The 24,488-nt window shown below is 35.0% G+C and overlaps 4 protein-coding genes across 23 annotated transcripts; 2 read left to right on the top strand and 2 right to left on the bottom strand.

Moving 5' to 3' along the window:
• The first annotated feature begins 431 nt into the window (after positions 1-431).
• pcp4l1 (Purkinje cell protein 4 like 1) lies at positions 432-6,058 on the top strand. The gene is made up of 3 exons (XM_043258481.1): positions 432-643; positions 2,372-2,426; positions 3,297-6,058. The coding sequence occupies exons 1-3, from the start codon at positions 635-637 to the stop codon at positions 3,446-3,448; spliced, it is 216 nt and encodes a 71-aa protein (XP_043114416.1). The 5' UTR covers positions 432-634; the 3' UTR covers positions 3,449-6,058.
• Positions 5,356-12,426, bottom strand: si:rp71-1g18.13 (uncharacterized protein LOC560271 homolog). 18 transcript variants are annotated; one of them, XM_043258342.1, is made up of 20 exons: positions 12,342-12,426; positions 11,834-11,903; positions 11,032-11,455; positions 10,805-10,911; positions 10,665-10,724; positions 9,841-9,891; positions 9,468-9,539; positions 9,266-9,325; positions 9,103-9,168; positions 8,919-8,993; positions 8,748-8,819; positions 8,593-8,661; positions 8,445-8,498; positions 8,308-8,370; positions 8,169-8,231; positions 7,968-8,042; positions 7,839-7,875; positions 7,534-7,585; positions 7,044-7,458; positions 5,356-6,972 (listed from the first exon to the last, which is right to left on the bottom strand). In XM_043258342.1, the coding sequence occupies exons 4-20, from the start codon at positions 10,892-10,894 to the stop codon at positions 6,361-6,363; spliced, it is 1,986 nt and encodes a 661-aa protein (XP_043114277.1). In that variant the 5' UTR covers positions 10,895-10,911; positions 11,032-11,455; positions 11,834-11,903; positions 12,342-12,426; the 3' UTR covers positions 5,356-6,360. The 18 variants fall into 18 exon arrangements, with proteins under 18 accessions (XP_043114277.1, XP_043114250.1, XP_043114267.1 ...); XM_043258315.1 differs by having other exon boundaries at positions 11,408-11,455; XM_043258332.1 differs by having other exon boundaries at positions 9,278-9,325; positions 11,408-11,455.
• Positions 12,427-12,874: 448 nt separating this feature from the next.
• Positions 12,875-17,763, bottom strand: apol1 (apolipoprotein L, 1). Of its 3 annotated transcripts, none has more exons than XM_043258476.1 (10): positions 17,531-17,763; positions 16,787-16,855; positions 16,353-16,424; positions 15,351-15,425; positions 15,171-15,227; positions 14,900-14,962; positions 14,329-14,406; positions 14,211-14,250; positions 13,995-14,046; positions 12,875-13,917 (listed from the first exon to the last, which is right to left on the bottom strand). In XM_043258476.1, exons 2-10 carry the CDS (start codon positions 16,841-16,843, stop codon positions 13,083-13,085), a joined length of 1,329 nt encoding a protein of 442 aa, XP_043114411.1. In that variant the 5' UTR covers positions 16,844-16,855; positions 17,531-17,763; the 3' UTR covers positions 12,875-13,082. The 3 variants fall into 3 exon arrangements, with proteins under 3 accessions (XP_043114411.1, XP_043114405.1, XP_043114396.1); XM_043258470.1 differs by having other exon boundaries at positions 16,353-16,427; positions 17,531-17,753; XM_043258461.1 differs by lacking the exon at positions 17,531-17,763 and adding an exon at positions 17,232-17,508.
• Positions 17,764-19,042: 1,279 nt separating this feature from the next.
• On the top strand, positions 19,043-23,378 carry LOC122327259. Its single transcript, XM_043222474.1, has 9 exons — positions 19,043-19,336; positions 20,006-20,053; positions 20,154-20,294; positions 20,615-20,895; positions 21,902-22,100; positions 22,283-22,345; positions 22,453-22,536; positions 22,621-22,740; positions 22,818-23,378. Exons 1-9 carry the CDS (start codon positions 19,165-19,167, stop codon positions 23,099-23,101), a joined length of 1,392 nt encoding a protein of 463 aa, XP_043078409.1. The 5' UTR covers positions 19,043-19,164; the 3' UTR covers positions 23,102-23,378.
• The last annotated feature ends 1,110 nt before the right edge of the window (positions 23,379-24,488 follow it).

The following is a 24,488-nucleotide window of genomic DNA, read 5'->3' as shown; positions in this document are numbered from 1 at the left end:
AAACAAAGCGGCGCTTAATATTACACTACACGCTGATATATGTGAAACATTATATTCACTTTAAAAATACACATTCACACATATACTACGATTTTTTTTGTTCCCAATATTTTTATATACCAATCAGTAATAAAAAAAAACTGCCTATTTATACCAGTAAAAGTATAGCTCAGTGTCTGACCAGATCCGAAAATGATGATGATGATAATAACGAAGATTTCATAATATTTATTCTTATGATTATAATTAAAGAAAATCGTTAAACCAGTTCTTCAATAAAACAGCAATAATAATAATAATAATAATAATAATAATAAAACATTCAACATTTGTATTATATTTTATTGAAATTTTCATTAAAAAAATGCATTATTATTATTATACTACACTGACAGAGAGCGAGAGAGAGAGAGAGAGAGAGAGAGAGAGAGAGAGAGAGAGAGGGGCGTGTTTTGTGGGATGAGAGATGGAGATTCAGTTCTCTGCATAATATTCTCGGTTCATTTGTTCTGACATAATTTTAAAGCACTCGGACAAAAAAAAAGGAAATTTCGATTGAATTTATTTAGTGTTTCAAAGTCACGCTACAAATTATCCCGCGAACCCAAAACGACATTCGACTTCTCTCAGAACTATGAGTGAGGTGAGTGCTCAATTGTTATTTGAATCTGATAAAGCAGATTAATTTAAAAGTTAATTCGAAATGTATTACAAAAGTATAAACATGTATATATATGTAATTGTTGAGGCAAAAAAATTAAAAATGTAAATCTTTTGAGCTTCATAAAGATCAGATTGCTTAGCAATTGCTTGTTAAGCCACCTCTAATTTCTCCTCCGTAAAGATGAGAAATATAAAAGTTGTGTTTTTCGTCCTCACTAAAAATAATTTAGAGGAGGGTTTACAACTAAGCCATCTACTCTTTATAATTTTTTACTCAATAAGAAAATATAAATCCTAAGATTTCCCTGGTTTAAAATGAAAGTGTGGTGATTTACGTTCTTTTGTGAGTCCCATTAATTGGCAATTAATAAGTGGCTCAGGGGAGCTTGACCTTGCTGATATGAGCTTGGCTAATTAGCAGATGGAGATTGTGCCGTGAGGCTTGTGTGTATCACTGGTGTGTGTGAGAGTGAAAATAAAGCACTGGCTGAGGTAATGTAGCAGAGAAAAAGTAATAGCCAACACACTGGGAGCCAGCTGGCTGGATGGGATCTTTTCCCCCTCATCATCATGTCTTTTAGGTGTCAAAGCTCGAAGTGTGAAAAGTCTGACATCCGTAATAATACTCATATAACCTACTTTTGGCAAATTATGAGACAGAAAATATACACCAGAACGGCATACACCAAGAAAACAAAATCTCTTGAGACAAATGTTGTCATGTTTTTATGCTCAAAGGGATTTTATCTGACAGCTCAGAAAGTGTGGTGGATGTATGCTTTAAAAACCTAGAGGAAGACGAGCCAAGTTCAGAGTTAGGGTAAGGTGAAGAGGTTCTTTCGTTCCAAAAAAAAACTGAAAAAAAAGGGGGGATTATAGAGGAAGGGCTGCAGAGATTTGCATTTGAAAGAGTCCCTTGCAGCAAAAGAGTGGATAATATGTGTATATGTGTGTGTGTGTGTGTGTGTGTGTTTAGGGAATGTTCTAGTTCATTCTCTCTTCATGACATTTTGCATGCTTTGCAGATAACATGCAAGGAGTATTTGCAGTATATTAACTGCTAAAAGCAAATATTACAGATTTTTCTCATGTTAACAAACAATCCGTTGCTGAAAGTACACACTAAAGCGACTCAAGAAATACATTATTTAAATCGACACATTTTAGATGCCAATGTGCCTGTATGAATAACTCAAATCTAGGGCATCATCTCAAGGCTAATTTGTTCTGGTAATTGAAGAAGCAAGGTCACAGATATACTGAATGTATTTTGGCCTCAAGTAGTTTACTCATGCTGTGCGCATTGAAAAGGCAACATAAGGATGGTGACGGATCTTCAACAAAAATACGAATGCACACTTTTAATTTAACCCATATGAAACGCATACACGTGGGCCACAAACAAAAATGTCAGCAAGGGTAAATTCATTTCAAAAATAATATAAAATACACACACACACACTAAGCTTGCATGTTATGGCGATCCAGGGCTGAGTGCCACTGTTCCAGATTGCACACAGAATTGAAAAAAGGAGGATTAAAGCGATGGGGATTAAGGGGTCTTTATCACTCACTGTCCTAACACACGACTCATAAAGCCCATATCAGCTTTTAATTTAATGGCAGACCACATAAAAAATGTACAAATGTTGTTTTGTTTATACTACATGTACAAAAAAACCTTACATTTACCGTCTCTTTTCTGCAGAACAGTTCATCTGATACACCCAACAGCACTCAGGGGCCCGCCACAGATCAGAAAGGTGCGTTTCCGTGTGTCATTACACCATGTTTGATTTTTTCAGGATTGACTTCTTGAAAACTCCCCCATGTTTTGCCCTCCACCTGAACCGTATGGTTACGTAATGCCGGGTTTATATTTGTACAAATGTAAGTGTAGCCTACCACAAAACAGATGTCTACCGGTTCGGTCTGATTGTTATCCGTTTTTACTATTTTTATCATAAAAGATCAGTTCGGTTCTCTCTCTCTCATCCTCTTAAAAAAGAAGCGCACATGCATACCCACGAGAACTGAGAGCATGCATTGACTCAGGAGACCGTTCTTTATTGCATATCTAGTGGAGGTTGGTTATTCCCATAAGACCAGGGTATATTCAGCTGACTTACCCTTTCATCTCACCAAAGCCCTGATTTTGCAAACAGCATCAGCTAATTAAATGAGCTTGTAATAACTTAAAGAGATATTTCATTTAATAAGAAGATATTCTGAAGAATGATTCAGCTGATTTTGATCTAATTTATTACTCATATATTTTAAGTTGCAGGGAAAAGGTGAAAATATCTTAAGCTTGTTTTAACCACAGACATTCAAAAAAACCCATTGACTCATTTAGTTTTTGGCCCTTAAAAATACATAGATTTTATTGTAAGGTCGAAGAGAATATTTTAACATTGAAACAAATGGACGCTTCAGTTTTAACTTTGAGAATATGTTCTGCCAGCAGACTTTAGAATGGTTGCGTATTTCACAGTTCTGTGCCATGAAGATGTATAAACAATTTATGTAACAGGATTTAACCTGAATTAGGACACACTGGCTTCAGAAATGTTAAGAAATCCTTTTACTATGTCATCGACATTGGCAGTGTTTCTATGTCATGTGCCCCTTAGCCCCCCAGGAGAAACCGGCGGACAAAGCGGGGAAGAACCCTACGCAAGAACCCGAAGAAGAGATTGACATTGATCTGGATGCGCCAGAGACGGAAAAGGCGGCTTTGGCAATACAGAGTCAGTTCAGACGCTTCCAGAAGAAAAAGAAGTAGAATGAAGGAAAGGATCAGTGCAGAGGACAAAAACACCTTCCGCAATATTCAAAATGGAAAGCGATTTAATACGGAAGAGACAGAGAAAAGGGTAAAGTCAAGTGTGGGTGGAAAATTATGGGTTTGGAAAACAAATGATAGCCCCGTGGCATCAACATGCTTGGTTGATTAGAGTTTAGGACATAAGAATAGAGAGGGATCTTCACTTTAAAAGACATTGCAGATTTTCTTCTTGTTGTATTTGTCTAGGTTTGTCTCCATCCTTTCTCATTTCTCCTTTAGAAAAATATAGGTAGGAATGTGTTATTGACATGTGCGACACACATCTGTCATTATATATATAGTATATCATTGATGCAAATTGTAATTGATATAAATGTAAGAATTCAAAGGGCAGTAATGACCACCGTAAAACATACTGGTGTGAATTAGCATAGATATGACGTAGATTAGGTGTAAGTGTATTCTTAGAGTGTATTCTTTTTTTTCTTTCAAAACGACGATCGTTTGAAAAAAATTAATCTCTGTATCACCATTATCTGTTTAGCATTAGTTAAGTACATTAACATTAAAAAGCAATTGATGCTAATGCATTTCTCAATCTCAGTTAATGTTAATACATTATTTAAAGCATTAACAAAGATGAATAAATATAGTAACAAAGGAACTGTTATTGTTAGTTACTGCATAATTGTAAAGGTGTTACTGATTTTTTTATATCAATAGCAGACCAACAATTATTTGATAACAGAAAACATATTGTAACCGAACATAAACAGAAAAATTTGCAATAGCAATATCTTGCATATTTCAGCATTTTGGAAAAGCATTTAATCAAGGCAATGTAACTGAGTAGCATGTTTTTTTTATTTATCCCAAATATATCATGCAAATCGCCTTGAAATATATGTGAAACAGGCAATTGTAAGTGTAAAATTTTTGCTTAATTTGCTGTATTTTACAGGGTGGTTGAATTTAGCACAAGGTCGATAACCTTTTCAAGTCTCATCACTCTCACTGAAATTAGCATAATGCCTTTCATTTTTGCTTTATTGCCAGTTACAGGCATGCAGCAAGACCCTTGAATTTTTGGTGAGTCAAATGAAGATGATTATCAAGGAAAGTGTACCATTTGATCTATTTTAAGTGTCTTTCTCTTTCTCCTTCCCCTATAATTAAAGCAGTCTCTACAGATATCTCAGAATAGTTCATAATAATGAGAGCAGTCTATAGACACTCATGATTATCTCACAGTTAATGGGACAAATCATGTCTTTAAAGAGACAGGTGTGATGAAAATGCCATCTGTGTTTGATTGGACCCTGGCAATGCAATAATTGAATACATATGTTATGATCCTGTATGTTTTATATTAAGTATGACACATTGTATTGTTGGGTAGTTATCGTGTCCTGTATTGCCCTGTATTTTTTTTCCTTAGTGTGTGCTTGAGTACTATAACCCACACTTGTTTCTTTTTTCTCCGTGTGACTCAGTCTAAAATATATGCTTCAAAAAGGAGAACTGTATGTCCCGAACTGAATTGTATGTCCTAGGGGCAGTGAGTCCATGGTTATATAAAGTAAAGAGCATTATATAACATTAGCTTGCTTCTTTCCATCAAACCTATTTAATGGATACTGGAAATGCATATTGCTTGTAGGTTGTACTAGTATTTATTTAAACTTGCTATCTAAAATAATGTGTATAAGCAAAATGAATGCAGGCATATAATGTAGGCTATTTATTACAAAAAAAATACAAAAACAATTTTATGCATTGCATAAATCCATAGAAAAATAAATGTTAAATCATAATCTACCTAATAATGGACTAACAAACAGAAAATGCTTTTTTTATAGAAAAAAATAAATAATGTTAATAAAAATCAATAACAAAACTACATCTTGGATACATAAAGCTCATATATATTTGCTGTTTTTGCGTGGTCACAGAGGAAAAATATTGGTTATAATAAAAACATGTGTCATCAGCACATACCCCAAAACTACCCATTAGGTCAGAAACAATTGCTCATTTAAAGTTCCAGCACTCAAGAAAATAAATCTAAATCTACTGAATGCCTTTTTAACCCACAACTGATAATTATTGCACTATGTCAGTACTGGTTTAAGGTGGATTCCTTGGGGTTTTTTTCTCCACAAGAACAATTTTATTAATGTAAAGCCAAACTCAATCCTTATGCTAAAGCCCTTGACTTATTCACAGTGGTCTGCTTTTTCATTAACATTCCATTGAATTAATTTATTTACATTGTTTACCGGAGAGAACTTTGATACGCATTAAATATCAAAGTTTAGTGGTTTGTTATAAACCCACAAACCCACAACCCTAAAAAATCATTTGGATTTTTTTGTCTGCATACATGGTGGTGGATATCATATTTAATTAATTAATCTACATGAGCGGAATGTGTAGCATATAGGAAATAAAAGATGCATGTTGAGTGGCAAAATGTTTCCGATGCAGAGTTTGATTTATATAGAATTAAAAGATGAAACCTATTGCCTTAACCTCAGCATGAATTTTGAACGGCTTTTAATCCACTGGTATTTATAAAGAAATTAAAATCAAATTGTTTTTCCCTTACTTCTTACTGTATCATCTGTCATTTAGATTTTCCTGAATAACACACAAGTATTTATAAGCTTCTTTTCTTTCTGTCTGTTTAATCCAGAAATGATCGATTCCTCTTATAATCTGTTTCAGCCCCTTAACATCTGTGTACAGTCTTCTTGTTTTCTATATTCTAAATCCTTCCAGGTGCTTTCAAGTCAACTGCTTTATACCTATTCTTATTTATTCCCACCTACCATTTTTCCTTTCAAATCTTTAAATGTATTGCTTTTGTTATTTCCATATGTCAGCGCACTGATAAGACCCTATATCATTCACTCGTCTTTTTGACTCCTTATTTTATTCCTTTTTTGAATCTCCTTCTCAGCATCCCCTCCCTTGCTTCGGTTCATTTGCTGCTGCATTGTTTTCTGGTCAAGTTCCTCCTCCAGCTGATCGATTTCTTGCTCAAGCAGAGCCAGTTTAACAGGATCTGACTCACAATGGTCTTCATCCTCCTCCTCTTCCTCATATTCCTCTACTTCAATTCCATCCATAGTTTTTTGAAGCTGAGTCTTCACTTTGTTTAGTTCCAGTAGGCCATGTTGAAGCTCTTTGCAGACTTCTCTGAGCTTGGAGGCAAATTTGGTCTTGGCACCTTTGCGTAGTTCATTGGAGTCTTTGGCCAGAAAGAAGACATCCAGGGCAAGGAAAAGAGTGGACATGACCCCCGTGGTGATACTGACGGCCTTGGCGGCTTTGGCAGCACCCCCAGCAACACCTAGAACTTTCACAGTGCTGATAAGCCTATCTGTGTTTATCATAAGGGCTTTACCTGCTCGTCCACCTTCTTTCATAACATGCTTTAAGTTACGGCTAAGACTCGTGTTGACCACGCTCTCAGAGTACTCTTTAAAATTCCATTCCTGCAGGGTGTTCATTCCTTCCTGCGTACACAAAAGATAGATCAAGATACAGAGACACAGGCAGTTGACAAACAGTTGGATGCTTAACAAACCTGCATAAACTCTAGACAATCTTTGATGTCACTGATCTCATTCTGGTAGCCTTGGATCATCTTCTCCACCTTCTTGCGATCCATTTTGGATTGAACCGCATCGGTAATGTTAGCTGTGGCTGAGGTGATGCTTCCAGCTGTTGCCACACTGATGCCCACCGCAGTGACGATAGTGGACGTGCCAAAGGTGAAGGGTGCGAGGATGAGGCCGGTAATGGTGGCTATGCCTCCTGCCACACTAGCTACGCCCCCTCCAACAGCTGCACTCACGGTCTTCTTATGAAAGCTGTCAGCAGTGTCTGCCAGAGCGAGCAACTCTAAAAGGCGACACTGCAGAGATGCTCCGCGCTGGTTGAACAGACTGACAAAGAGACGAGCGGCCATGAACACGCGGTCTGCAGCAGCCTCGACAGCCCTGACAAAACATTAAAAAAAACATCAGTGGAGGTTATTAGACAAAGATTTTTAAACACAATCCACATTTACTCACAGCTCCTCGTCATCCTCCTGAAAATGAGCGGTTTCATTCCATTCACTCCAACCTGTCAGAAGTCAGAAAGTCATATGACGTTACAGTGATTTAAACTAGATATAGTAACAGGAATGAGGGAAATAGATCGACCAATCGTCCAACTGATTAATTTTAGTTGACTTTAATAATTACTCTATATTTTTAACATATTTCTTAATTCTAATTATACAAGGATTTCCTAAAGACAGATCTTCTAGGAGACTAGTCATTTTTGAAAACTTGTAGTTTTGCATGTGCATAATAGGTAATTTGACTCAACTCACCCTCAACAGTTTTCCACCACGCCATCAAGTCATCATCCTGTGAAAAAAGAACAAGAGAGAAATAAAAGGTTAAATGAAATATCATAATTAACATGATGACATAATAATGAAAGAACAATAATAATACACCTCATCTGTCTCTAAAGAATTTGAATTTGTTGGGTAGGCAGCCATTTCCAGTGGCAGAATTTCAAAAGTACAGTCCTGTAACATTCAGAGAATAAGAAGGTTACATATGATGTAATGGCATAATAATATGTCAAATAAGTAAAAGACTGCAGACTCCAAAATGTACACTCAATCACATACTCATTGCAACAATTAACTTGCCTCATTTGTCCCCAGTTGCTGCATTTCCACTGGCTCCTCAATCATATCTTGTTGATCTGAATCCTATATAGATTATATTTAGAGAAAGTTGTTTTAATGTAAAATATCAACATATATTTTACAAAAGTGTTAACACTACCTGTGTAGTGGATGAAAATGTGGACATTCTAGGTAGACTTCTCCTCACTCTAAATGACACAACCTGAAAAAATTGTGAACAGCGCATGAGTTAGAGAAAACAAGTGCTCCTATATAGAAAGTGAGAGAGAGGCTTACTTTGTTATTACTTTTAGAGAGTTTCTCATCACTGCATTTTCTGGGTACAGATTTCTATCAAATAGAGAAAACAGTTCAACATTTGGTTCATAACATAATCAACTTAAGTTGCAGGCAACTTAAAATCTTTAACAATTTGGAAAGATACCTTTTTAATGCCAGAGTCCAAGAAGTTATCATCCCAGTCCGTAAATTCACTGTGCTCACTTAGCGGGTCCTACATAAATGATAAACTGTCATTTTAATTTGATTAAATTTTTTTTATAAAATTAATACAGTGATGAGTAGAGGAAGATGCTTTACTGTTTCAGCAGGAAAACGTAAAGCTGGTTTTGGGGAACTGTGAAAAGTGCTACTCAGCTTTTCTGAGCTATCCTGCACAAAAAAGACAGTGACTGTGAACAGCAAGTGGCTAAACAATATAAATAATATACATATATCATACTGTTTATAACATAAATAAAGGGTTGTGACCTTTAAGTTGTTGTTGGAGAGGTATAATAATTTGTCATTACAGGCCAGCAGTTTAATGTGTAACGGTGGGCTGTCCTACAACAAGAAAGCTTGTTACTACTGTGCATAATCAAAAGGAAGGAGTAGCAATACAAAAAACATACAAAATCCCACAAATAAATAAACAGTCATATGTCAAATATACCTCTTCAGAAGTATCCTCAGCTCCTCTAGGAAATGTTTTGAGAAAATTAAAAAGGGAATTTCCCTCCTAATGAAATTAATCTTAGAGTTAGAATGACATTTTGTGTGCCTTTTTCAATTCATTATATATGGCAAATGTGATTGGTGTTACTGAACCTACTGACATTGTGACTTACAAACTTGTCACTGCCTAAAACATCTTCATTTTTCAATGCTGGTTCTTCCTGTAAAAAAACAGAAGACCAGCACATTATGCAAAGCTACAAGATATATATATATATAAATTAGAAGTATTGCAAAATGTCATTGTTTCAGACGTTAATTTAAAAATAAATGATTGCATGCAAGGCTGCAATTTCATCACACCATGGTGTTGCTGTTTTGTGTTTGGTTGTGATTGCCAGCTGAGAGTTCTCTGTGTTGTAACGATAGCTCTTCCTGTTAAGAAACATTTGTAAACTAAACCAAAGTTTCAAAATTGCAGGTTGCATTATTCTGTGTAATGTGCTACATCAAAGTATGAATTGTAGAAAATACTTTACCACAATTAGAGCAATATATTTTATAATGTATGTTCTTGAGGACACAGGGTGGATCATCTGAGCCGATGCAGTCCTTAGAGCACTAAATACTTATTTTGAAATCCAAACCTACTGTGTCATTACAAACTATGTGATTCACACTGGATATTCAAGATGTAATGTCATGTGATGTTAGGTGTACTCTAATCACAACAAACCTTATTGCTGTGTAGGCTATATAGACTGTCAGCGGTGGCAGTGAAGCCATCCTGAGTCAAACAGAAAGACATCTCTGATAAGTTTGCATTATGAGCTCAAAAGCATTAGCTGTGCCACTCTAAAGACATCTCATTTGAGCAGGAGGTTCCTCTTCTGAGGCTTTGGCTAATTTTCACTGAGGAAGTCTCTTGCCTCCCCCTAGTGGTAAAAGATGGCACAGTTTCATAGCCTGACACTTAACTGTGTGATGTAATGCCCTAAACAACTGTGTCAAGTCATTTTATCTGCAAAGCATGTATGTAAGAAACAAGGGATGAAAATGGATGTTAGCAACAATCTGATACCTTAGTGCTGTCGACTCATGTTCAGGTCATTTCAACACTAATAATTGATTATGACTATACAAAATAGCTTCAGTTATCTGTCGTGAATAAAATATCGGCAAAAGCTCCACCAGAGACTCTGATAAATGAAGAAAATGTGTATTCTATAAACATTTCCATTATATAAATATACACCATTTATGATCATAGTCAAGCTTATGATTAGATAATGTAATTAAACAGACTTTTGGGTTATCGTTGTCCAATGGTTGATTATTAAGAGCCGACAGCTCACTCTCAGCTAGCTTGTTCTGGGAAAACATGCCACTGCTATATTTACTCTATAGTTTCTACAAATCAGATTCTTCCATGCAGTCAGATTACATTCTATAAAAAAACGTTATTTACTGTAAAGAAAAATGAATACAGACTTAGAACCGCATTCTGAGAAATCAAAGTCTCAAATGGATTAAGACAAAACATAAATTAACTTTACATACACTAACCTTGCTGTTCTCCAACAGACTGTCACTATTGCCTGTGAGTTCACCATTCTCATCCTAGACAAAAAAAAATCAACTAACCATTGCAAATGAAAATCCATGATTACACAAGAGTCTAGTGACATCAAACCAATTACCTTAGTTTGAAAGCTTTCTGTTCCTACACCCTTAAACATGTACTGTCCGGCAGCAGATGAGTGCTTAACAACTTCTGAATGCCTAGACATTGCATTTGCTTTTTCCTCTAACACAAACAGAGGAAAAAACACACAGCAAAACAAACTTATATATGTGGCTGCTAAAAAGTTTTTTTTTTTTTTTTTATTCAATGATAAATGATATGGTAATATATTTTCAAATAAACCTATAAAAAGAGTTTCCTTGTGCTTTGATTTTTGTCATTCCCTCACTTGTCATCCTCTGGGGTGGACTTTTCTATTCGGGTCCATGGATGTTATTTTGTCAGACCAGGCCCACAGAGAGTAAAATTAATTATCACAACCAACTTCTTTTACAGATTTTGAAGAAATGGACAATCATCTCCAGACATGTTTCAGTGGTCCATTACTTTCATACTTAAAAAAATACTAATTGCTGTCCCATTTACGCTTATTTTCCTTATTATTAGTTTAAACTGATTTTCAAATCTAACATTCTTATTCCATGTTCACATACTACATTTATAGCAAAATATGTGTTTTTCAGACACTGTATTAAATGTATTGTACAAATTAACTTACCTTGCCTTTTCATGTCATAAGTAAACAGGTACTGGAAACATTTATTTCCTGAAATGCAAGACATTCATAATCAAATCTCTCTAATTTTAGATATTCAGTATTATTAGACCTGCCCCCCAGTTGGATTTAAAACAAACAATAAAAAAAAAGGTAGACTAAAAGAAGTTTATATATGCTTAGGAAAGAACTTCGTGGACTATTTGTGAATAGCTGACATCATTAAGGGATTTAGGTTGACTAAATTGAATGTTGTGTCTTGAATCTGCTTACTCTAAACTTTATTTTTATTTTTTGTTGTTTTATTTGTGCCTAAATGGTAAAAAAAAAAAATTACTTTAGCAGTGTCATATTACATCCTGGAAATGGCAATAAAATATATTTTATTTTCATATGGACTGTATCCTTGCGTCACATAACCCACGTTACCTCGTTTAGGGGAGACCTGAGCTTCCTGCTTCGGGTTTCCCTATGGCATGACATTTGCACTTCTCCATTTCTAACATAAAGAAAAACCACGTGTGACACAACGTATCACGGTAAACAAAATGTTATGAAGCGTTAGACAGCTAGCACTGTACAAGAGTGCACTGTAAAACAAGCCTCGGCCGCGCCAGACATCGACATCACCATTCATAATGACAAACAGCAAGCAGTATAATACGCGCCAACGCCTCGTGTTCCAGGCGCTTCTTTAAACGTTCTGGTTTGCTTGCCGCCTTCTCTCTTTTTCAAACAACAATGCAGAATTCTCTTTAACTGGCGGTTCGTCGTTACTGTGTATGTTTTCAGTCTGAGAAAGCTTCTGTTCTGGAACGTCAACTGCGCGGACGAGCCAAACACAAAAGTCTCTTAGCGAAACGTAATAGTTTTATTTAATTAACATAGCTACAGCATTGACACTCGTGACGATATTCCACCGTGCTGTTTTGCCTACCTTAGCTTCCAACGCGTACAGCTACAGAGAAACGGACTGTCAAAAACTTTGTGAAGCTCCGCCCGGTTAATCTGTGTTCAGTGAATACACGGAGGGCGGTTCGGCGGCGCGCAAGTGGGACGATGACGAGTCACTTCCACTAAATTGACACAGTTATTGAGTTTTATTATAACAAATAAACTTTTTTGTTGTTGTTGTTGTTGCATAAAGGTTACGTTCAAACCGATTTGAAAACTTTTTAGAAAACTCTTAATACGCTCATCATTTTTTAATACAAAATGAAATAAGCACAATGTATTGCAATGTTTACTGTGGCAAAACACATTATATTAATTTTTAAAAGACAGTTGTGATGACATTTTAACTATCAAAAATGTTGGCACAGACATAAATAGAAATATCTATAGACAGACAGAGATACATTTGTGATTACATGTAATAAATAATGTACTAATGTTTTTTTTATCATTATCAAGATGCAAAATAACCCCCTCTATTCACTGTGGTGGGATAACCATGTGTTCACGACCACAGAGAGCGTATATTTTTTAATATTCCTTTAGCCTTATAAAAGCAGCAAATACACCATAACAAGCAGCAGATATAAAGTACTAAATAAGATCCCAAATATCCTTTGCTGGCTGATAAGGAAAGCCGGTATAGTTCTACAATCTTTTTTTTTTTGTTATATAATCTAGTGTGAAAGTAAAAATAAACCCAGAGGACTGTTCACAGAGTTTGTCATGATGGTTTGTCTTCTTTCACAGTGGTCGTAAACCGCAACTCATCTCGGATTATGTTAAGTTCCATCAAGCCCTCATGCAGCTGATCTGCCACTTCTCTAATCTTAGCAGCAAATTCCGACTTTGCACCATTTTTCAGCTCATGGGAGTCCTTGGCCACAAAATAGATGTCCATCCCGACAAAAAGCCCTGTCAGAACACCTGTGGATATACTAGCAATCTGCACAGCACGTGCCGCAGTGGTTCCAGCCACGTTGGCTATCTGCATCACACGCATAATCTCATTGGCATTGGTGAGAACAGCTTTCCCCGCCATGGCACCGTCCTCGTAAATATTGTCGAAACAAGGGAAGTCTCTATTATACGCATGCTTCTTCATCTTGTTCAGGTTGAACTTGCGTAGGTTTGTAATGCCTTGTTTGATGAACTTCATGCATTTGTTAAGGTCAGTCATCTTCACCTGGTAGTCTTCCACAATGCGCTCCACCTTCTTGCGATCCAAAGAATTGTTGACGGTACTAGATATCCCAGCAGATGCAGAGGTAAGACCACCTGCCATGGCAACACCCAAACCAACCGCAGTGACGATCAGAGAGGTTCCCATTGTGAAGGGTGCTAAGATGAGGCCAGTTATGGTAGCAACACCTCCTACAGCACTGGTGGAGCCACCAGTGATCTGGGCAATCTTGGTTTTCTTGTTGAAGCGGTCCAGGCCATCAGCAATGGCATGCAGGTCAATCACATGCTGCCATAGTCCTTCTGCCCGTTCTGAGAAAAGCTTATTAAACACACGTATGCCTTTTTGCACCTTTTCAGCTGTTATAGCAAAAGCCCTGAGAAAAATACAAGTAGTCCAGTCAAATTCACTTCATTATCATGTCACATGCACACAGAATGAATTGGGACTTACTTGGCTTCCTCTTTCTCTGTCATGTTGTCACTTTTAGGCATCTCTTCCCATTCTGAATTGGAAATAAATAAAGGGGGTGTATAGCTAAGATTATCAAGTCCAGATCCTGATAGACCATCTATGAGAACTTTATTAAGAATTAATTACTGTTAATTATAGTAAATTAATAATTATGGATGTGGGTGTTTCTGAGGTGGAAAAGGTAAGGAAACTCACGTTCCACAGTGTCCCACCAATCCATGAGGCCATCAAGGTCCTGTGACAGACACATTTAGAACAACTTAAAATGGTCTTTTCAGAAAATAAAGCTATAATCTGTATTTATAGAACCAACCTCCTCATCTTCTCTCTGAGTTTCACTTAAACGAAACTCATCCAGCCATTCCATGAGGGACTTCTTGGGGCCTTTGGTCTTGGAGGGGAAAAAACACAACAGAAAGTGGACAATAATATGCTAAAGGGAACTTGAAGGGAAAATTCCAATACAGAAACCCACAGAAATTGCAGAAGTTGTGAGGCAAGTAGGGAGGTAGTGTGTTTGTGTGGTTTTGTTTTTTGTAACAGGTTGCAGAAAATCTGGTGTTGCAAGCTGATTTTTGCTTGAGTAAAAAATATTAATTGTTAGTTTTTTAATCAAGATGCAAAACTTTTCTTATTATTGTTTGCAGACCTATAGAATTCCACTTTCTTCTGCAACTGTTTGTTTTAGGTCAAACCAATGCATGCCACATTTACTGTCACCTGACCTGTACCGTAAAACAGTTTATGAAGGCCTCAGTGGCTTTTTATATTTAGGACACCAAATCTCTCAGTTCTCATTATTTGCCTGGTTAAGTCTTGTTTTCAGTGTCACAAGAGTCATTGATTAAAAATGACATTACATTACTACTAGGACATTACAGCACCTCTGCAAGGTCACTGCCACTGTCTCCATTTTGGTTTCCATTCTTCTTCTGCATTGTTTTGTTCTGAAATAACAGCAGATGGTTTAATTAGTTAACAACTGTGAGCATATAAAAAAAAAAAAAAATAATAATAATAATAATAATAATAATAATAATTTATATATATATATATATATATATATATATATATATATATATATATATATATATATATATATATATATATATATATATATTTTATTTTAATAATAATTTATTTAGTTTTTTTTACCTTTGCTGCTACCTGGGGCATAAATGGATTTTTAGGTTTCTTCTTTAGTCCTGTTTGCTGTGAAAATGTCATATGATTTAAAGTTTTTGACTGGGATGAAGTCCAGATGACCTTTTTTAGTTATCTGAAAACACGCAATGGTAATCAGCATTTACTTTAAATTATAAGATGTGTGCTTACTTTTGGATTTTCCTCTTCTCCAGGTGTCTCATCCACTTTGGCAGGCGTCTTTTCCACAATCTCATTGCTAGTGTCCTGTGACAATAAGAACAGAATGCATATAACCCTATGGATGAAATTACAATAAAGTGTTTTTTTTTTTTTTTACCTATAATGTGTATTGTTGATAAAAGACAAAATATGGAATGCAAATGATGATATAATACAAAATGATAAACTAATAAAAGTTAAAAAAATTAATTAAAATTAATTAAAAAAATTAAGTTAGCCTTTCATGTTTGGCAGACAAATCAGCACAATTTGTATTTTAACTGTAGCTTTACAATTTGCTTAATTATTGAGCTACTACTGCTAGATGATCTTTTACAACAATATGAGTCATATTCCACCCTGCATTCTGAAGTGCATGTAGCTACTTGCCTTTTATCTTTGGTTATTGCTATTTAGGCTAGGCCAATAAAATCCAAAAAGTATTGCTGAAAAAGCCCAAAGGTATTTTCAAATAACAGCCTTCATACCAAGCTAGACTTGCACAAGATGCTTAAATGAACAGCAGCAATTTCACCAGTCTGTTACAACATGTTTTCAATTAAACTCAAAATTTAGAGGTAATGTCTGTATGTATGTGTGTGTGTGTGTGTGTGTATATATGTTAAAGTCTTATGTCTTTTTAATGAACAGACAACACACATCACAAGAAATACATCTACAAAAAAAACTATAATTTTCAAATAAATACAATAATACTGTAATATTTATTATTAACTATTATATAAAATTAACCAGCTTGTCTGTATCTAAACCAGAAACTGTATCCTTGGTATAAAAGAGAAAAGAGCATTTTTTTAAAAATTGACTTTTGATATTGACTGGATTAATGGCAGTCCTAAGAGCTACTCAAAGATGTGCAGCATATGATAAATCTGAACTGTAATATATGTATTTAGCTGGCAAATAATTTATAAAACTGAGTTGAATCTTAAAAAAACGATGTATGCCCACCTGCATAGATTTGGACGATTTATCCTCAGGTTTCTCACAGGGCTCCAAAGACTTTTGTGTTTTTTCCATACCCTGCTGGGGAAGCAGATGTCTTCCTATTACAACATGTTTTATCACCTACCAGAACTAGTGAAATTACAAAAAAGATCAGCTTTAACACTGTAACAGAGCTACAACAGATGGATGTCATTGTCAGTAAGTGAGAGACAGAGAATGGGACACTTAACTTCTAGTGATTTAACGTCGAATTGATTACAGAGACCGTCTCTGCATTTAATAAGAAATTGGTCACCCATTGGTCATTATACATCCCTGTCATTGTACTCTTCTACATTATACTGTACAGTGCTTTGATAAAATAAAATAAAATAAAAATGATTGATTGATTGATTGAATAGACATATACAGTGAAAGGCAAACAAGTTAAGACTTACCTCAGTTGTGGAGTGATTGCCACAGTCTTCATCGGTTTTAGAAAGTTCGATGTCCATTATTAAAATGTCCTAGTAAAAGATCAAGAAAGGACAGAGAGTCAGATGAACAACAAGAATATTAAACACTCCCAGTTAGACAGAACATCATCACATGCTGAAAGTTGTTTTTGAACTGAGAGGTCGTCCTAAGACAGAGAAAGAAAAGGCTTTTTGTTGAAAAATGACCTTCATAAATCAACATTATGCTTTAGGGCAGAACAGATCCCAGATCAGTAACTTCAGCCATAATGGAAGTCAGTATTATGTTCTTGATACAAAACACAGTAGAAACAGTAATACTGTGAAATATAATTATGATTTTAAACTACAATTTAAAATGTGATTTATTCCTGTGGCAAAGCCGGATTTTAATCCACAAACCAACAAAAGACATGTATGTACTAACCCGATCCTGAAATGACATTCTGACGCAGGTTAAACATGAATATTAGAGACAAAATAAGGGTGACAGTAAGGGTATTTGAGAAATGAAATCAAAAGTTAGTCCTGCCTGAGGCTGCTTTGTCAACAGAGTCAAATCAAACCACGGGATTGAACGTAACAGATACACGTATCCATGCCTCTCCCGAACTTTTCCTAAATATTACAGTGCTTTCACACTATACATACTAAAGTTTGTACAATTACAATAATTGACACTAAAAAGCTGTTGTTAAAAGTTGGAGCAACAAGATATGCACTTACCGCACACTGCCCACTTCCCTGAGGAAAGAAGTGCCTTAAAGGAGCAGAACAAAAGGGAAATAAATCTGTGGTCTGTCTATGAAATCAAAATTGTGTACTGTAAATGGTTTCCATTGTATTTTCTATTAACGTGCAGCACTAGGCTACTTGTTTAACCGCTGACTTGTAACGTTAGCGTAAGTTATTAACTCCACCCTTTCTTGCCTTGTTTGTTGTGTCTGTAAATCCACGGACGGCGGTCAGGTGGCGCTAGTTAGGCTTTCTTCACTCAGAGACTGCTGGGGCTAGTTGCAGAAACTTAGCCTTCACACAGGGACATTTATGGATGGTGAAGATTTGATTGGAAAAGTGTATATTTTGTCATATGCATTTTATTGTTTCCCAGTTAAGTTTGTAAATTGATACTGTTAAAAAACAACAACAACAACAACAACAACAACAACAACAACAACGTAGCCTCTATCAGACCGTCTTAAAGAGATGTTCACCACCAAAGGAAATTTTTTTGTCATTAATCACTTACACTCGTGTCGTCTTCGGAATACAATTTAAGATATTTCTGACGGAAACCGGGAGGGACTGTCCTGTTGAAAGTAAATTATACTGCCAAGGTCCAGAGAAGTATGAAAAACATTGTCAGAATACTCCATCTTCCATCAGTCGTTCAACCTAAATGTTATGAAGCGACAAAAATACTTTTTGCATGCAAAGAAAATAAACATAACAACTTTATTCAATACTTTGTCTCCTCTGTATCTGGTTGCATCATCTTAGATATGTCTTCTATGCGTATTTATACTTTGATTTGAAAAAACACACTGACAGTGAACAGCGTATGTAGTTTAATGGATATTCTTTAAAATGGTGCTACTTTGGCTAGAACTATAGGCAGTGTGGAAGTATTTGATTTAAATTAGCTAAAAAGCACATAAAAGACATGCGGAGAGAACTCTGGATGTGTGTTATAGTTCATGCTGCATCAGAACTGTGCTACTATTTCAAAATAAAGGTTGGAACTCGCTATCTGTCTCTGAAATACTCTTCCTGCAAATCAATAATTACAGTTACTCTGTAAAATATTTGTAAAAATCACCAAATACTTTTAGACTAAGATATTTCTGTCAGGACCAATATAATTTACGATTAGCACCTATCCCCCCAAATCCCCAACCACCTCCACAGAAAAGAACCAACATCAATGATAAATGTAGCAGATACCATTAACGTTGTACATGATTATTTACAACACGATTCAGTGGTCTGAATCAATGATATATTCACCGCCAAGTTCTGACTGGACAAGAGGAGGAGCTGGTGATGGAGGTGCGTGATTAGTTCATTAGCGAAGCGATAGCTGCTGAATAATGATCAAAGGGAGCTTTTGAAGGGAATTGTGATTGATGTCATGATCAGCTGACGTGGATCAGATGAGTGTCAGTTGAGTAACCTGCCACACTCCAGTCAAGGAAGGGAAGCTTAAATATTTGTATTTAATATTTGTTTTTTTAGAAATGATCCTCACAGCAGATCAAGGGGGCAAGGTTGGATCTAGATGACATATCCCTAAATCCACCATTTTTGTGAGGCTACAGGAAAGTGATCACAGTCTATAATAATCACAGAGAGCAGCAGTGATGAAGCTGGTAGTTTACACAGTTTTATTATTGTCTGTGTTGAGCTCACAGGCAGAGGATGTTTTGTCACCTACATTAGATATCATTAGTGAAATTAAAAAGATTACACTCATGGAGGAAAAGTTTAGTGTTCTTAATGATGAAATCAAGGAATTGAGAAGCAAGAATGAAGGTAATTTGCGATGCATTCATTATTTAATGTATTTTAAAAGACTTGCCATTTAATTCTTTGAGCAGAAACCTTAATTAATAGATTCAGTGGATACTAGATACTATAGAAACTTTGTGATTCTCTTACATATTACATTTGATTTACATCAAAGCATATTGAAATCTTAACTTCCAAATAGGTGTCCAATGATTGATAGATAAATATTTGATTGCTTAATATTGTACTCTAAGTACCATCAGTTGTCTTCTTATGAATGATTTATTTGCTATTTTGAGTCAGTGTTGCTTATGAAGCCTTAGCTACCAAACATAGTCACTGGCAAACTATTAAACATTAAAGATTTAACAGATTACAGGGATATGTCAATATTCTACTGCATGACTCATCAAACATTGTTTTCTTAATCAACTGAGTGTCATGGTAAAAGTCAAGGCAGTGTGATGGTAAAAGCACAGACCAAATAATAGAAGGTTTGCAAAGAAATTTCATGCTCTTTTATAATAATATTTTATTAAGTAGCTTTAGAGTACAACAATTCTATAGTTTATTTTAATACATGGTGTGGTTGCTGTATTTTGTAGTTTATTTTAGTTTAAGATTTTGTGTATGTATTGTTTTTTTGCGTGTGTATTGTTTTTAAACATTTTGATCTTTTCCCAACCCTGACAGTACTGACAACACAGCTGAAAATCTTTGAAGAGAGGCTAGAGATTTCAGGTAAAAAATAAATAGTTCAATTTATTGTGATACTTATTGGTAAATGTTTGTAGCTTTATTTAGTTAAATGATTGTTTCAACAACTTCTTTTTTTTTCTAGAAAATATAAAAGTAGCATTTTCAGCTTCACTGTCAGCTTTGGAGAACAACTACAAATTTATTGGCCCTTATACAAGAGCAACCACTCTTGTGTATGAAAATGCCATTACTAACATTGGAAATGTTTATGACAACAAAACAGGTATCATCCAACATACTAAACATGATGCTGAAATGTATTAGATTTCATTTTATAAATTTTACAGTGTCATTAGCTGTATTATTAGCTATTCCTAAGAACTCAAGTTTGTAGGCAGTAATCTTGTATTTAAAATTCTAATATATATCTATCTTACATTAAGTAATATAGAACTTTCCTGAGACTTTTAAGTGTTGCTTATGCCTATAGCAAATATTAGTTAGCAAATATTATTTTTAAATAAGTAGTAAGTAGAAATGTTTATGTTTTAATAACTCTTGTAACTCTTAAAATTCTTCCTGTTTATCCTTTATTATGATTAGGAATATTCACTGCACCAGTAAAAGGAGTTTATTTTTTCAACTTTGTGGTCTTCAATCCTCATGACATATCAACTGGTGTGAGACTGTTAAAGAATGGCAATTTTGTGGTCTCAGCAACAGATAACCCTCCCAAGCAAGACACTGAAGATACCGCATGCAACTCAGTTAATCTTATTCTTGAAAAAGGGGACGTCATATATCTTCAGCTCATGGAGCACCGTCGTATCTACACAGATGGTAACAGACGTAACACTTTTAGTGGACACCTTCTTTTTCCCATGTGAAGTTTCTGCTCATGTACATTTTCAACGGTTTTACTCAAATACAAAAAATAAAGTAGTACAATAAAAACCTTCCTGATGCTGTGGGGGAAGGGGAAATAAATAAAAAAAACACTAAAACTAAACAAAACACAAAAAAACCTGAATCAAAAGTGACCAAAATATAAAAAACTTTTAATCTAGCCTTCAAAAATCCTTCAAATGTGTTTGTATTGTTTGTTGATTTTTTTGTTGTCGACCATTCATTAAATTTCAGTTTTGCATTTCTGTGGTGTGTCTGTGTATTGCTATATTTTTTTATATCTAAACTAGCAATTCAGACTTACTTTCTCATAACTGCGAAATATAAAGTCACAATTGCGAGTTATAAAGTCAAAATTGAGAGACATAAAGTACCAATTTCAGTGGTGCAGATGGTAAAACGTATAGCGATCGTATTTTGACATCACATCGTGAGAGCATTTATGTTCAATAATAATGAAGGAAATAATCAAGTTCATTTACACTCAATAAGTTGCATTCTGTTTTATAATGTACTTCAATACTGAGGTGCAGATAATTGCCACTTGCATTAAGTAGTATAGCAGAAATCGCTATTTGCACTTAAATAATGCTGCTATTTTTATTTAGTGTAAATAGAATCCCAAATGCTATTCACTTACTGCAAACAGCCGCTGCCTTATATAACAATTACAAGTTTATATCACACAATTCTTTATATCTCAGAATTGTGAGATAAATTATTACTTTTTTTATTTTTGTAGCGTTGAACTGGGCCATGTAAAATGTTCGCATTTGAACTAAACCATGTACCACCTACATGCTTTTAAGTCTCCTTTTCCTGTTTATTTGGGAAAATGTAATCCAGCATTATCACAGTGTTTTATCACTTCCATGTGACTAACACCAGTTATTGCTTCCAAATGTAGCTTTTGCAGTCCAGAGTCTGTTTAAACAATTACGCAACTTGTGGTTTTTAAGTCAAAGAGTATTAGGCAGTTGATAGTCTACAACATTGGTACCAGACAGAATGTTGATTTTTATAGCACTAGCAGTTTTAATGCTCAACGTGTGGGCTAAAGCAGCAGATGATTTTTTTGTACCAAACATAAACATTCTCGAAGAACTGGGGAAAATAAAAATCATGGAAACAAGGATGGAAGCTATGGAGAAGGAAATGGAGCGACTAAAAACAGAAAATACAGGTAATGTGACGCTGTTTACAAATGTGTTTTGAGAACAGAGGTATAGTATTAAAAATGACCTCCTTTCCTAGATTAATAAGTCCAACTAAGAATGTTTTGCAGTACAATAAAATGTAGACTGTACAAATGTAAATCATTGTCCGTGTATGGACTGAAAAGTTAATGATTGTTTATTATTTGAGCACAAACAAAAAAGCTGGAAGACACAAAGATCAAGATGGATGAACTATTAAAAGAAAATGAAGGTAATTTGTCATTGACAAAACATTTTAAAACAACCTACTTTAAATGCCAAGGCTTACAACTAATCAAAAGTGAATTCACGCTTATCTAAGAATTATTATTATTTTAGCACAAGCAAAGGAGCTGGTGATCATACATAGCACAACAAATGATGTGAAGAACAAAATGGATAACCTAATAAAACAAAATGAAGGTATATGTGTACTACCATAAATTACAATTTAGCTTATTACTATATACAACTCCTAAGTGTTTACGTCCATATTTTTTGTCTTAGATTCAAAAGTGGCTTTCTCAGTATCTCTGTCCTCCTCTAATGGACCACACAGTAGTTTACACACCCTGATTTACAAACACATCTTCCTCAATACTGGAGATGCCTATGATGCAAGCACAGGTACAATAAATCACTTCATATAGACCGTCCTACTATGAATATTTAAAATATTAAAATATTTTTTCCGTCTGATACAGGAATTTTTACAGCACCAATGAAGGGAGTGTATGTATTCAGGGTTTTCTCTAAGGCCTACGGAAGTCGAGATAAAGCAGTTGTCGCAGGCCTGTTTAGAAACGGCCAGCATGAAGTTTCAACATATGCACGACAAGATGGTGGTTTTATCGGCTCATCCAATGGACTTTCTTTGTTGCTGGAAAAGGGAGATAAAATATGTGTAAATCTCTATCCTGGATATTGGATTTTTGACAATGAACATCATCACAGCACCTTTAGTGGACATCTGCTTTTCCCCATGTGAATAGAAAATACATAAGGTTTGCTCATTAGCATTTTTGTATATCAATGTGTAATGACACAAAATGTTAAATTCACATTTTTTTTTTCATTCTATAAGCCTATATGTTTAAATGAATGTGATACGCAATACAAATCAAGTCAATTTGATCTAGTATAACTGATACCTCAGATGTAACACCTTTATTTAAGGAACCTATAATATTAAACACGTGCTCTGTGTATGCGTCTATGTTAGATATTTCTCTAAAATATTTGGAAATTAAAATAGGTCTATATGATATTGGTATGTGATTTTATTTTTCACAGTAAATACTATACACTATAAATCTTAATTTTAGCATTGTGACACATTTTAGCAGTGTTACATATATGACAAGTGTCTGTGTTTGTGTCTTAATGTGCCAAATGTAACCCATAAAAAAACATTATACCGAAACATTATTCCATTATTACAATTAGCTTTAGAAGCTGAGCAGCTTTTTTGTCTGCCACGGAGGCCAGCAGAAAGGGAAGGCTGTCTCCAAGCAGTTGGCCCACTGGATAGTGGATGCCATCACCTTGACGTACCAGACCCAAGGTGAACCTTCTAGCTCACTCCACCAGGATTTGTTAACCACTTGCCAAATTTCATTGCCGCTTTCTCTTATCAGAGGTAATAAGGGCTCCAAGCAAGACCCCAGTCTATCGTCACGACATAACGTCTCCGTTCCCTCCATCAGGGAAACGAGGGTTACATACGTAACCGAGATGTTTCTTATATGAAGTTATGTATCATCAGGATGTATCAGCAGATATAAGACAGATTCTTAAGTTTGTAATCCCACAATGCAATATCAAAAAGACTATGATAAACAGAACGATATGGATAAGAACTGGACAAAATAATATTTAAAAGTATAATGTTTAATTTAAACACTGTTGAAAGTACAATCATGTCTATAACAAACATTGCTTTTTGTTTGTTTGTTTTATTTGACAGCATTTAAAACATAATACAAAAAGCCCATAAAGACTCATTTGTACACATTTCATAACTGTTGAGAATGATATACACGAATTTAAAGGCTTATATCAGCTGTGGTCGAAAAATAGACGAAAATGGACTTTGCGGTCCAAAGTCTATAGGACAGTTTAAACAGTTTCACAAATTGTGGCATTTAGGACTAAGAGAATGGTGATTAATTTAATACATCACTAGTAACAGACCAAACTGTAAAAAAATTGTGATTATTATAACCATTTTAATGCTATTATTGAACATAAAAAAGCAACTTATCCAAAGCATTGCGAATGGTTTAATAGTGAATTTGTAGTTGTTTTAGTGTATGTGCTGAAAGATTAATGATTGTTCATTATTTTTGGGTAAACTAAGAACCTGGAGGACATGA

Source organism: Puntigrus tetrazona, chromosome 2, assembly GCF_018831695.1.
Source record: "Puntigrus tetrazona isolate hp1 chromosome 2, ASM1883169v1, whole genome shotgun sequence".
Lineage (NCBI taxonomy): Eukaryota > Metazoa > Chordata > Actinopteri > Cypriniformes > Cyprinidae > Puntigrus > Puntigrus tetrazona.
Note: the sequence above shows the minus strand (reverse complement) of the source record. Positions and strands in the feature narration are given on the sequence as shown.

Coding starts and splice junctions, on each gene's coding strand:
- pcp4l1 (XM_043258481.1), top strand. Junction 2,427..3,296: donor GCCCGCCACAGATCAGAAAG/GTGCGTTTCCGT, acceptor TGTGCCCCTTAG/CCCCCCAGGAGAAACCGGCG.
- si:rp71-1g18.13 (XM_043258315.1), bottom strand. Junction 9,326..9,467: donor CACAAAACAGCAACACCATG/GTGTGATGAAAT, acceptor GTTTTTTTACAG/GAAGAACCAGCATTGAAAAA. Junction 7,586..7,838: donor GTGGTGGAAAACTGTTGAGG/GTGAGTTGAGTC, acceptor GACTTCTGACAG/GTTGGAGTGAATGGAATGAA.
- apol1 (XM_043258461.1), bottom strand. Junction 16,425..16,786: donor GCAATCACTCCACAACTGAG/GTAAGTCTTAAC, acceptor CTTCCCCAGCAG/GGTATGGAAAAAACACAAAA. Junction 13,918..13,994: donor ACAGAGAAAGAGGAAGCCAA/GTAAGTCCCAAT, acceptor TATTTTTCTCAG/GGCTTTTGCTATAACAGCTG.
- LOC122327259 (XM_043222474.1), top strand. CDS start 19,165: ATGAAGCTGGTAGTTTACACAGTTTTATTATTGTCTGTGTTGAGCTCA. Junction 20,295..20,614: donor TGTTTATGACAACAAAACAG/GTATCATCCAAC, acceptor TATTATGATTAG/GAATATTCACTGCACCAGTA. Junction 22,346..22,452: donor ACTATTAAAAGAAAATGAAG/GTAATTTGTCAT, acceptor TTATTATTTTAG/CACAAGCAAAGGAGCTGGTG.